Consider the following 14,514-nt stretch of genomic DNA (forward strand, 5'->3'; position numbering starts at 1 on the left):
TTTTTTCTGCATTTTTCCTTTATTGCCCTTCCTTCATCCCCTTTCTATTGAATATTGTTTTCCCACCTTTTCATCTAGGGTGAGATAGGGGAGATAGGGTGAGTCGACGTTGAGAGGGGGCGCCAAATAATCGTATCTTTTAGGGTGTCAACCTCCACGGTAAGGATGGTGTGCAGATAGGTTATTGTAGTCCTTTGTTGTGCTTTTTCATGGTCTTCTATTTTGTTAATTTTTGTGGACTTTGTTCCATTTTTTTCACGGGAATAGGTGTTTTTTTAATCTAAATTATCAATAAAGGTTTAGTTTTTTAAGGGAATTCATTTTCAGGAACAATTTGAAGGGTGCCAACACTTTTGGCCATGACTGTATAGTGGATTATAGTTCCCCTTCAGCTACCATAGTACCCATATAGCTCTTATCTTCTAGTGTCTACAGAGCAATCTCCAGTAAAATAGACAGTGACTCCCTCACCTCCTCGCAGTTATTCAGACTTGGCAGAACTAGGTCATTACTGTACGCATGGAAGGAAGGGCAGGGGGATATATGTGGTATAGCGGTTTAAGGATTCATCAGGGCCGTTTTTAGGGGGGGACGGGGGGTGCGATCGCCCGGGGCGCCACCCAAGCCAGGGGGCGCTTGCAGGGCCGCACCTATCATGAGCCAAGTTGAGCTATTTGCCTCAGGCGGCAGTGCTTCCTGAAGACAGGGGGCGGCAGAGCGGCCCCCCATCAGATAACGTGGTGCCGACTCTCCCTGTAACCCCTGCTGTGTCACATGTCTGACTCCGACAAGGAAGTTTTTCTGTGGGCGGAGTTTGTGCTCTGTCCTGTTGTCTCTATGGAGTCTGCTCTGTGCCTGTATTGTCTATGGAATCTGCTCTGCGTTCCCGCCTTTCATCTTCCCCTCATCAGGATCTGGGTGAGTCCAGACATGGAGCATCTGTTACTGTATGCACAGTCCCAGCCCCAGTGATGTTTATATACCCCAGTGTCTGCCCCAGTGATGTGTATATACCCCAGTGTCTGCCTCAGTGATGTATATACCCCAGTGTCTGCCCTAGTGATGTATATACCCCAGTGTCTGCCCCAGTGATGTGTATATACCACAGTGTCTGTATATACCCCAGTGTCTGCCCCATTGATGTGTATATACCCCAGTGTCTGCCCCAGTGATGTGTATACCCCAGTGTCTGCCCCAGTGATGTATATACCCCAGTGTCTGCCCCAGTGATGTGTATATACCCCAGTGTCTGCCCCAGGGATCTGTATATATCCCAGTGTCTGCCCCATTGATGTGTATATACCCCGGTGTCTGCCCCAGTGATGTGTATATACCCCGGTGTCTGCCCCATTGATGTGTATATACCCCGGTGTCTGCCCCAGTGATGTGTATATACCCCAGTGTCTGCCCCAGTGATGTGTAAATACCCCAGTGTCTGCCCCAGTGATGTGTATATACCCCGGTGTCTGCCACAGTGATGTGAATATACCCCAGTGTCTGCCCCAGTGATGTGTATATACCCCGGTGTCTGCCCCAGTGATGTATATACCCCAGTGTCTGCCCCAGTGATGTGTATATACCCCAGTGTCTGCCCCAGGGATCTGTATATATCCCAGTGTCTGCCCCATTAATGTGTATATACCCCGGTGTCTGCCCCAGTGATGTGAATATACCCCGGTGTCTGCCTCAGTGATGTGTATATACCCCAGTGTCTGCCCCAGTGATCTGTATATACCCCAGTGTCTGCACCAGTGATATGTGTGTATACCCCAGTGTCTGCCTCAGTGATGTGTATATACCCCGGTGTCTGCCCCAGTGATGTGTATATACCCCAGTGTCTGCCTCAGTGATGTAAATACCCCAGTGTCTGCCCCAGTGATTTTGGGTGGCTTCGCTGATGTCACTTGTGATGTCCTGGTTGGTGGGGGAGTGAGTGATGTAATGGCACAGGAGAGGGTCGGAGGCTGCACACAGAAGTCTGCGCCGGCTCCTATAGATGATGATGGACCATTACCGGCTCACAGATGTTCGGTGAGGACGGGAGACACTCTCGTTATTTTGATACGTTATCATCCCAAATGAAAACCATTGTTTCCTAGAATAGAGATGGATGTCTTACATACATTGTTCACACACACTGCAATCTTTGCAATTTGCAGATTGATAGCGCAGGGTCTGTGAGTCACTGTGTGTGAGGCCGGTTTCACACGTCCTGATATTTCTGGTATCGGAAAAACCGGTACCGGAGATATCCGTGACTGAGTGTGTAATACTTGCTGCACACGTGTGGCAAACGTGTGCCGTCCGTGTGCCACATCAGTACAACACAGGAGGCCGCCGGGGAAGAAGCGCTACAGTAAGCACTGTTCCCCGGCAGCGGGTGCTGAAGACGGCTCTCATCATTCTCCCCTGCTCTGCCGGCGATCGGCGCGAGCAGGGGAGAATGATGAGCATTATATTAAGGTGAGAACAATGACAGCACGTGGAGGCTTTTGGGACTATTACTCCTATCAACCTACACCTGCTGCCTCTAATAACAGTGACATGAGGACACGTTTATGTAAGTTTATCTAAAGTATTCAGCATGATAATGTTCGGGAGGGGGGGCGCTTTTTCGATGTTCGCCCTGTTGGCAAAATTCCCTAGAAACTGCCCTGGGATTCAGTATACCCCTATTTAAACCACTGACATAAACTCTTCTATTTGTAAACACAGAATATAACTTGTTTCTTTGTCAAAAGTTACATTTAGGGCTCTGATGAATCAAAAAAGAAAAAAAAAGTTTTTAATTAGAGCTTATTTCCTGTAGGATCATTGTTCTGAGTACCATGCTATGTAGCAGACAATCATGATGGCTGTTTATGATGATTCCTTGTAAATATTCAAGTGCGTCCCACAAGGGTACATTTGTATCGCTGAAATAGGGATTTCTGCCCCCTAATCAGACATATGATGTGACATAGTACAGGGAATTCTCGCATACAGTTGTACCTGACATCCATGGCTCATCAGCCTGTCATTAGAGGAATACCATCAATGACATTGTGTGCCATGAACAGGAAAGGGTTCAGCCTGACAGCTGGGCAGCCTCCATCATTGCTGCTGCCCTGCTCAGACATGACAGTCTGCCTCACCTCCTCCCCGCAGCCAGGCGCCGATCCCATCCCTCCTGTGATTGCAGGCAGTGTCTGGAGGAGCAGCCATCACACGGCAGGCGCTGGGACCCAGGGGAGGGAGAGTTGTCTGTTCTCATTAGTGCAGCAGCTTCCTGGACACAAAACCTATAGAGTAACAGGGGAGCAGCACCGGGGACTGCGCCGAGGACTGCACCGACCTGCTGCTGGATAGTAACCCAGGGACAGAGTAACTCAGGAGGGGCACCAGGGGCTGCTCCGACCTGCTGAACAGTCACACAGGAGAAAAGTAACTCTGCTTCTGGATATAGTCACTTAGGGGCTGCACCAGGGGCTGCTGCTACTTTCCTGCATGTAGTCACTTAGGGGCTGCACCAGGGACTGCTGCTCTATAAGATGCTGTAACATAGGAGTTATACAAGGGTATAATACAGGGACTGCACCCTGAGCTCTGCTGGACGTAGAAACACAAGGACCTCACCTGGGGCATCAACTCTCCTGGACAGTGACTGCATCTGGGGCATCAGGGGACCTGGAGGAGCTGCACCTGTACCCTCTGCTCTGCTGTGCACTCCCACTGGTGGGTGCGGGAAGACAGCACAGAGGCTGCACCAGGATGTCCTGCTGTACGGGGCAGTGACACAGGCTGCACCGGACGGGACACAGGCTACGCCGGGCATTTCCTCCTCATTGCACAGTGACACCAGGAACTTCAGCTCTTGCAGTGGAGTAGCAATAAACTGATGCCATACTACCATCATAGGACAGATGACCTCCTGCCTTGATTGACAGAAAGTTGGGCATCTCTGCTGAGCTGCACCTCTTGGCACCTCTGAGAAGCACCTCTCGGCACCACTGAGCTGCACCTCTCGGCACCACTGAGCTGCACCTCTCGGCACCACTGAGCTGCACCACTTGTCACCACTGAGCAGCACCTCTCGGCACCACTGAGCTGCACCTCTCGGCACCACTGAGCAGCACCTCTCGGCACCACTGAGCTGCACCACTTGTCACCACTGAGCTGCACCTCTGGGCACCACTGAGCTGCACCACTTGTCACCACTGAGCTGCACCACTTGTCACCACTGAGCTGCACCACTTGTCACCACTGAGCTGCACCTCTGGGCACCACTGAGCTGCACCTCTGGGCACCACTGAGCTGCACCTCTGGGCACCACTGAGCTGCACCTCTCGGCACCACTGAGCTGCACCTCTGGGCACCACTGAGCTGCACCTCTGGGCACCACTGAGCTGCACCTCTGGGCACCACTGAGCTGCACCTCTGGGCACCACTGAGCTGCACCACTTGTCACCACTGAGCTGCACCTCTCGGCACCACTGAGCTGCACCTCTCAGCACCACTGAGCAGCACCACTGAGCAGCACCTCTGGGCACCACTGAGCAGCACCTCTGGGCACCACTGAACTGCACCTCTTGGCACCACTGAGCTGCGCCCCTTGGCATTTAACTTTGTAGTCCACCTGTCTTTGGCAAGTGAAGAAATCCCAGAGTCCAGGACTCTCCTGGCTGGAATATATTATGGGGCTGTCACTTTCTCGATCTCAGGTGACTCAGGAACTGATCGATAAGACTGGCTGTAAGTATCACCCATGGTCCTGTTACTGAGATATAGCTAAGTGGCTGTCATGTGCCCACAGCCTTATCAGCACTCACATAGTCAGGGTAATGCACAGCTCTCCAGCACTGGCATCACTGTGCACTTGTACTGCTTATATGATCATTGCTATACTAGGTATACACCATTCTAGAATATATAGAGATGTACCGCTCAGATGACGGGTGACTAGATACACACATGGCACTACATAGTCTTAGACATTGATATGTTCCCTACTATTTTATGACAACCTGTCTCTGTATTACAATTCTTCACCATTTCAGGATCTCTACTTGTTGCCTTGAATCCCTATTGGAGGGAAACAAATATTTCTCAAATATGAGGATTTGCCAGCGTTTGTCCAATTAAAAAAATTCTCTGTGAGCTGAAAAATCTGAATTCCAGACTAGTGTTTCCTTATGGATAAGGTGTGAAACCGCAGCGGATTCCGCACAAAGAATTGACATGCTGCGGAATTGAACCCGCAGCAAATCCGCACGGAAAAATCTGCAGCATGTGCACAGCGTTTTCCAGTTTACCATTGAAAACAATGGTACTGTACAACGCAGCTAAATCTGCTGCGGACCCGCAGAGCCAAAACCGCTGCGGACTCGCAGCAGAATCCGCACCGTGTGCACATGGCCTCAGAGGAGCCATGGATACATTGTATCAGACATCATGAAGGAGAAATATATTGGTGATTCTGATCACAGAAATTACAAACTTCTCAGCTGAAACTTGGGCTAAACATCTTCAAGATTTTAGTCTGTGAATATAAACAAAAGTATTTGCATCTCCTGACAAGAGCTAGAGCTATCTGTCAGCCGGAGACGAGTGTTCTCGGAGTGCAAACCAAAATATTTCCCTATATTTATTAGAATTTTAATGATAAAATTGTTCTTTTTCGCCTGACGCGCTGCCTGTCTCCGGTCTGTTCTGACAAGCCTCTGTGACATTCAATCCATAGTGATGTATTGTCCTGTAGCAATGACAGGATTGACGTTCTATAAATCTCTATTGCATTATTAAATACTAGTCGCTCATCTAAGAATCTGCCTCGGTATACGGTGATGCTGGGGTGGGAGGGGGTCATCACTGTAGATTTGCATGGAAAAGAAAGGACAAATCAATAAATCAATGGTAATGTTTTAAGTGGAAATAGTGTTTCCCTTTCCCATACTCGGGTAATACTTTGTATCAGAATTACCCTTTTGTTCTTCACATTTCCGATGTATTTTATACACAAGTCTTGTGCACAAAATAAAACTTACAGTATTTCCCCGGTGTCTCTGCTGCTCGGACTAAAGAATGAATGAAACACATGGAGAGTATAGGAAGCGATAGCTGCAGGGATGTACCGCACCTGGTCAGTCTACATTACAGGTACACTCCTCGCGAGCGGACTGGAGTCTGTCTGCACATGTCCTATAGTGTATCCACATACTCTTAGAGAATTATCATGGTCTATGGGTAAGCAGGACATTCGCCGGTTGTTGGTCATAATATTGTAACACTCGAGTTTTTCTACCCCAGCGAGTGATGGCATATATGGGGACTGGTCTAATCAAGGAACGTAGCTGGTCTGTAGAAAGTAGAGGGCACAGCTCCTTTGACTTTTCTTCCGCAGAGTACAGTTCTTGACCAGCGCCTACCTAGATTACCGAATGACTCCCAACACTCACATGGATTTTTTTAATTCTTTTTATTCAGATCTCTAAATAAAAGAGTCAAGACCAATAAAATCTGTGAGTTTCGGGAGTCATTCTATTTCCATGTGCACCACCACCTACAGCTGGTCGCCATTTGGATTTCCAGCTACCTAGACTAGTACACCCATGCTATCTACATGCTATATATCCATTCTTCAGGCACTTTCTGTTATGAAGCCACTCCATACTTTGTAATAAAGTCAGTGGGAAGGTTAATTAAAAAATCACCCTGAAGTCATCTGTCTTATCTTTACAGCACCTATTAGGGTATGTTCCCATGGTCGGTAAACGCTGCGGGTTGGACGCTCCATACCCCCGCAGCGACCAGATGTTACAACATAACAGATGGGATTTCATGAAATCCCATCTCCACTATGCATCCTGCGGAGACGCACATGCAGCTTGTCTTTCCAAACCGCAGCCTGTCAATTTATGTAGCGAAGACGCTCCGTCTCCGCTGCGTAAATTACCCATTCACTATCATTAGATGCAGTAAAACTGCATTATCTTCTTAGTCACATGCGTATTAAGTGTGGGAACGCAGCTTACTACGCATGTGTACTAATTTAAATAATGGTGAATCATGTGACAATCTTGTGATAATGCAGTTTTACTGCACCTAATGAAAGTGTATGGGTAATTTATGCAGTGGAGACTGAGCGTCTCCGCTACATAAATTGACAGGCTGCAGTCTGGAAAGACACGCCGCATGTCCTTCTCTGCGGGTGAGCCGCGGGCATCGGTGCACGCATAGTGAGCATGGGATTTCTTGAAATCCCATCCACTGTGCTGTAACAGCTGGACACTGCAGATGTACGCAGTGTTCAACTCGGAGTACCCCAAGAGAAATTAACTTGTTCCGTATTTCAACCACAGTGCCACAGGTCACTTAACGCAGCATAAAATAAAAGCACAGTGAACATGCGATTTCTATAATTCCCATACACTTTGCTGGAACTGTAATCCGCTGTGATTTTTACATACAATATAAGAATATGTAAATTACACAGCTTCAAAAATTCCCCAAAAACTCACTGTGGGAACTTAACCTTCAATTCCTTTTCAAAACCAGGAGTAGTGCAACGATGTCAGGGTCCCAGTAATCAGGCCTCTAACTAATTAGTACCATAGTTATTGAATATACTAGTAAAATGACATTACTTAGTTTGGTTTCAGAGGTGAAAGGACAAGTAAAAAAGAAAAACAAAGAAGAAATCTAGATGAGTGGAACAGAGCGCACTACAGGGTGATGCCCTATGGAGAGAGCAGGATAGTGCTTGGTTAACGCTTATCTGGTAGAGTTGTGATAGGCATAACTCCTATGTCCGCATGAACAAAAAACAGCTTCTTCCCCGTGGCTGGTGGATAAATTCTACAGGAAAAATTGCATCCAGTTGGATGAAACACATTATGTGGGCTGCACTGCTGGAGAATAAAAATTCCATAAGAATTTTGATAACTTGTTTTCTTGTTTTTTTTATTCACAACGCATTTCAAAGCCGTACCAGAATATCAAGTGAAAAAGACCAAGTGTCAATGTTTTTTTTTTACTTGATAAAGACACCAATACGGCGTTGAAACGTGCTGCGAGTTAAAAGAAACAAAAAAAAACTTGTTATCATTATTGAAGAATTGTGTAAAAAAGAATATTGCGGGCATAAGCAACATTTGCAGAGAGCTGGCGATGTCGCCGACTGCTTCAAATCATGTTATTACTGAAAAAAGTATACTTCTGGCATAGTGCGCAAATGTTTTCGTTATCTGCACCTAATTTCTTGGCTGATCCAATATTTTTTGGGATAAATACCAGGTGAGATCCTGGAGGGGATGCCCTAAAGGGATATGACAATGTTCTTCGTTTCTCATGTTGAAGCGATGGGAGGTTGTGTGAGAATTGCAAGGTGTCAGGTGTACTGTTTTAGATAACATTTGCCTAGGGGAATCCAAGTCAACATGCAGACAATTGTGTGTGTATTAATAATTTAGACAGATGTAATGGAGTAGACGGGATCGGTGCATGCAGAGGCGAATCACATTTAAAGCTCTGGGGAAAGAGGTATGGCGAAAGAAATGCAGAAGAACCAGTTTTCGGCCATCTAGTATCTTTTTCACATATGACTCCCCTCTGGGTAGGGAGGGATTGTACGTCAGTGATCAATGATGGATTTTTGATTGTTGCTGAAAAATGTGTAAAAAGGACCCACCTAACAAGTGTCATTCATAATGATGTCTTATGTGTCAGTTTCTGCTCCTTCTAAGACACCAGGGCCAGAGATCAAGCTTAGAGACTCAACCAGATGGCATTGTCATACAAGGCTTTTCTCATCATCCAATTTTCTGTAAGTTACAAAAGGCATCAAATAAATTGCCACTCCCAGTAGCTGAACTCTCCTGCCCAATAATCCGAGGTGAAGAAGCGACACCTTCTGTAGACACAAACAGGTTCTTGTGGACCATCAACTTCCAGTTGCGTATCACCACTCTAGGAAAACACTGGGGGTATGAAAGACCCTCAAACATGGGAGTATATTCTACTGTTCTGATATCCAAGTTAGAATCAATTGCAGTTGATTTTGATGAAATTTCCTTTTTAATACAAGCTTGATATAATTAATTATCATTACACACCATTGTGATATGCAGAACAGATAGATGACACAACCTCAATTGCCTTTTTATGAGGAAGAACATCAGGGAACAGCCATTTTTTCTATTTTATAATCAACTAGCTGAAGAGCCCGGCGCTGCCCGGGCATAGTAAGTGACTACGGTTAGTTATAACAAATTATGATGATTATATATATATATATAGATATAGATATATATATATATTTATATATATAAAGCTGAGTGTATAGCCCCGCCTACTCCGCATAGCCACATTCACTATAATATCCCACATCATCTCGTCAGCCAGAGCCACCGGACTACTAATATCCCACATCATCCCGTCAAAGCCACCGGACTACTACCCCTAATATCCCACATCATCCCGTCAGCCAGAGCCACCGGACTACTACCCCTAATATCCCACATCATCCCGTCAGTCATAGCCACCGGACTACTACCCCTAATATCCCACATCATCCCATCAGCCAGAGCCACCGGACTACTACCCCTAATATCCCACATCATCCCGTCAGCCAGATCCACCGGACTACTACCCTAATATCCCACATCATCCCGTCAGCCTGGGGTCATAATCAGAGCGCTGAGGGATCTGCCCTAATTTCCATACCGGAGATCCCTTTAAGAGAGGCCTGGGGTCAGTACCAAAGCGTAGAGTGGATTTGCCCTCACTTCCGTACCGGGGATCCCTGTAAGAGGGGCCTGGGGTCAGAACCAGAGCACTTAGTGGAATTCCCCTAACTTCCATACCAATGATCCCTTTAAGAGACCCTGGGGTAAGAACCACAGCTCTGAGTGGAACGGTTCTAATCCCATACCGGAGATCCCTTTAAAAGAGGCCTGGGGTCAAAACCAAAGTGCTGGATGGATTTTCCCTAACTTCCATACCACTGATCCCTTTAAGAGAGGCCTGGGGTCAGTATCAGAGCGCTGAGGGATTTGTCCTAACTTTCAAACTGGAGATCCCTTTAAGAGGGAAGATGTGCCAATGGGATGGAGATTGTGTGATGGGGATATGGGCACGGGAGGGTGGATTAATTTCTGTCATGTGCTCTCTGCTCCTTTCTAGGGGGCTGACAATGCTGGGAGCTTATGTTTCCGGGGATACTAGATTTCTCCCACCCGGTCAGTGTCTGCTGAGGTGTTGTCGAGTGGGAAAACTGTTGTTCATAGCAACCAATCACAACTCAGCTTCTTTTAAACAGGTCTGGTGAAATGAAAGATGCTTAGTGATTGGTTGCAAAGAAAACTGTTGCACATAGCAACCAATCACAACTCAGCTTCTTTTAAACAGCGCTGGTGAAATGAAAGATGCTTCGTGATTGGTTGGTGATCGACATGTTACATTGTTTAACCACTTGGTGTTTTTAGAAATATAAAGTGGTTAAAAATGCTAAAAAGCCTGAACATATGCACAGCTAGTCATTTTTACATAAAAATGTTTATGTTTGTTCCTTTGAAATATTTTTGATAGTTTTTTTCAGGCAATTTCCACAGAAGAATATGCCTGAAAAGATGTCATCAATCACTATTTTAGAACGTGACCTGTTTCAGATTTGTGGATCTCATCATCACAGACCTGAAATCTGCTGAAATCTCTGTATAGATTTATTTTTCAAGAAAACTTCCATTTGCATTTTTTTTTATTTTTGGAGACTCCTAAATTCCCAGTTGAATGAAGTTTAATGAGTTTAGCAATAAGAAGATTAGATGAGTCTTGACTACAGATTGAAGTGTCTTTTAATTATGTGGATTTCTTTCTTTGTTGCACATAACACACTTGGCAGTGAATTTATCATTTGTTTTGCCCTTGGGTTTTTTTGAGCATTTTTAGCCTTTTTTACTTTTGTAGACACATTTATAAAAGTCATGCTCCATTTTTAAAGGGTTGTTCTCAAGTTTTCAACTTGCTTCAATAATTTAGCATGAAAATAAACAAGATTGCAATTGACTTGCTTTTTCTATCTGCTGTCATTGTTCTGTTTGTTGTTTCCTGTCATAGATCACACTCTGTGGGTATCTGCGGCTGTTTATTACATGAGGTGCAGTCCAAACTGACTAGACAGGACACGAAAGGAAAGACACTGTCTGCAATCGCGCAAAAACCCTGACAAATCCAACACGTCTGATGCACAAAAAACACTGAAGTCACACTATATCAGCACTCTGGTATATACAGAAAGCAAAGCAAAAAGAGACCAACATAACAGGGGACAAAACAAACTGACACAAGCAGTAACATATGGGCAGTGATCCAGCACAGCCCCAGCAGGAGCAAGCTGACCTGTACAAAGCAGAGATAGACAAAACCAGATCCAATGCAGAAAGATTAGCAAATGAACCACTTAGCTGAACCATGCAGGAGCAGGAGACATCAGACATCAGACCTCAGAAGGCACAGGAAGAAAATCACCAGCAGGGATTGAAGGAAGTCAGCTGTCTTAAATACACCAGTCAGAAACCCCAGATCTACAATCGTCATCATCATTATCAGATGGCAAGCCTCTGTCAATCTGACCAGCTCCACTACCTCCAGTACCCACCAGAGGGAGCCCAGAAAGAGAATTCGCAACACCTCTATCAATCTGACCTGTTATGAATGAGTCACCGTAGGAGGAAAAAGCAGAAATACAAGTTAAGTCCAGAAAACCAGAGAAGTTGGCAACTATCAGATTGCAGACCCCTGAACCTATCAACACAACTAGCAGTAGCCGTGGGGGGTTCCTACGAAGCCCTAGACCCCTCGATCACAGCCAGAGAATTACATAGGCCTAAAGAAAGAAAGGGGAAATCTAAACTGCCCCAGAGCAGACCCCAAAGCAATAGGCGCAGCCCCCAACATATAATGACGATGAAGCAAGATGAAAATACTAACACAGACAGAAAGATAGACTGAGCAAAGACGGGGCCCGCAACTATCTAGATAGGAAAGGACAGGAAGGCTGCTGTCTGCAATCTGCCAAAACCCTATCAAAGACATAAGCCAACAAGCTGATATGAAAAAGGCCCTGAAGCAGCTAGGCTTCAAAAACTAAATCAGCACTCAGGTATTTTCAGAAGACAGAGCTAAATGAATTCAGCACACCCCAGCAGGGAATGGCAGAAATCCAGAAAAACAATGCAAAACAAAGTCAAAGCACAAAAGCAAAAGGCCGAGCAGCAAACTTAGCTTTAGAGGAGCAGGAATTCAGACTGGTCTCCAAGGATCCCACAGAGAAATCACCCGCAGGGCAGAAGGGCGTTGGCAGCCTTATATCCAGTCCGTAACTCCACTCAGCCAGTCATCATCATCAGCCTCAGGTGTTTGATAATCAGGCTCGCTACCTTTCTTTACCAGAAGAGGGAGTTCCTCGGGCCTCAGTAATGAAGGGGAAAATGAACTCACAACAGTACCTCCCCCTTGAGGAGGGGTCACCGAACCCTCAACTACGCCACCAGGGCGATCAGGGTGAGCCCGATGAAAGGCACGCACCAATCTTTTGGCATGAATATCAGAGGCAGAGACCCAGGAATTATCCTCCTGACCATAACCCTTCCACTTAACCAAATACTGGAGTCTCCGTCTAGCCAGATGGGAATCCAGTACTTTCTCTACCTCATATTCCATGTTACCTTCAACCAATACAGGGTCTGGAGGTGCCACCCCCGGAACAACAGGTTCAACAAACCTCTTCAACAAAGATTTATGGAACACATTATGGATTTTAAATGTGACAGGAAGAGCCAAACGAAAAGAGACCAGATTAATAATCTCCACAATCTTGTAAGGTCCAATAAATCTAGGCTTAAACTTAGGAGAAGCCACCTTCATAGCAATATTTTTTGATGATAACCACACCATATCACCAACCTTAAACTGGGGACCAATGGTCCTATGTCGGTTGGAAAACCGCTGGGCCTTTTCCTTGGAGAGATATAACTTATCCACCACTTGGTCCCAGATCTGGTGCATTCTCTCCACCACAGTGTCAACACCTGGGCAGGCAGAGGGCTCCACCTGCCCTGAAGAAAATCGAGGATGAAACCCAAAGTTACAAAAAAAAGGTGACATCAAAGTGGCAGAACTAGCTCTATTATTTAAAGCAAATTCGGCCAAGGGCAAAAATGAAACCCAATCATCCTGATCAGCAGAAATAAAACATCTCAAATATGACTCCAAGGTCTGGTTTGTTCTCTCTGTCTGCACATTGGTCTGAGGGTGAAAAGCAGAAGAGAAGGACAACTGAATTCCCAGCCTGGAACAGAAAGTTCTCCAAAATCTAGACACAAACTGGACTCCTCTGTCAGATACAATGTTCTCAGGAATCCCGTGCAAACGAACCACCTGTTGTAAAAACAGGGGCGCCAACTCAGAGGAAGACGGCAACTTAGGGAGTGGTACAAGATGAACCATCTTAGAGAACCTATCACAAATCACCCAAATAACAGTCATCCTCTGAGAGACAGGCATATCAGAGATGAAATCCATTGAAATATGGATCCATGGCCTCTTGGGGACAGGCAAAGGCATCAACAACCCACTAGAGCGAGAACACGATTTAGACCGGGAGCACGTCCCACAGGACTGCACAAAATTCCTGACATCACGAGACAAGGAGGGCCACCAAAAAAACCGACTCACCAGATCTCTAGTACCAAAAATACCTGGATGACCAGCCAAAGCAGAGCAATGAACTTCAGACATCACTCTCTTCTTCCACTGGTCAGGAACATACAACTTTCCACTGGGACAACGCTCAGGTTTGCCCTCCTGGAACTCTTCCAGAGCACGTCTCAAATCGGGCGAGATGGCAGAAAGAACTACCCCTTCGCCTAAGATGGTAGCAGGCTTGGTCACCACAGGAGAATCAGCAAAGAAGCTCCTAGAGAGGGCGTCTGCCTTGACATTCTTTGTTCCAGGAAGAAAAGAAACCACAAAATCAAAACGTGTAAAAAACAAGGCCCACCTAGCCTGTCTAGGGTTCAAGCGCTTAGCCGACTCTAGGTAAATCAAATTCTTGTGGTCAGTGAGGACCACGACTTGATGCTTAGCTCCCTCCAACCAATGTCTCCACTCCTCAAATGCCCATTTCATGGCCAACAGTTCCCTATTCCCCACATCATAGTTACGTTCAGATGGAGAGAACTTTCGGGAAAAGAAAGCACAGGGATTCATTTTAGATGTTACAGGATCCTTTTGGGACAAAACAGCTCCTGCACCAATCTCAGAAGCATCCACCTCTACCTGGAATGGAAGTGAGACATCAGGTTGCCGCAAAACCGGGGCGGAGGTGAATCTTCGCTTCAGCTCCTGAAAGGAAGTAACAGCCTCCGGAGACCAATTTAACACATCAGCACCCTTTTTAGTCAAATCAGTCAATGGCTTGGCAATACTAGAAAATTTTGCTATAAATTTCCGATAAAAATTAGCAAAACCCAAAAACTT

At 45.9% G+C, this 14,514-nt stretch overlaps 1 protein-coding gene across 3 annotated transcripts in view; it reads left to right on the plus strand.

Annotated features, from left to right (window-relative positions):
- Positions 1–832: 832 nt before the first annotated feature.
- The window catches only part of TESC (tescalcin), a 75,291-nt gene continuing 61,609 nt past the window's right edge, over positions 833–14,514 (plus strand). Inside the window, exon 1 of one of the 3 annotated variants that reach the window (XM_073561193.1) lies at positions 833–918. In XM_073561193.1, the coding sequence (XP_073417294.1) occupies positions 867–918 (52 nt within the window). In that variant the 5' untranslated portion in view covers positions 833–866. Of the gene's footprint in view, positions 919–3,185; positions 4,732–14,514 lie in introns of those variants that run through there. The other 2 variants (XM_073561278.1, XM_073561114.1) reach the window with 2 other exon arrangements.

Source organism: Dendrobates tinctorius, unplaced genomic scaffold, assembly GCF_039654945.1.
Source record: "Dendrobates tinctorius isolate UK_male_01 unplaced genomic scaffold, ASM3965494v1 ptg000003l, whole genome shotgun sequence".
Taxonomy (NCBI): domain Eukaryota; kingdom Metazoa; phylum Chordata; class Amphibia; order Anura; family Dendrobatidae; genus Dendrobates; species Dendrobates tinctorius.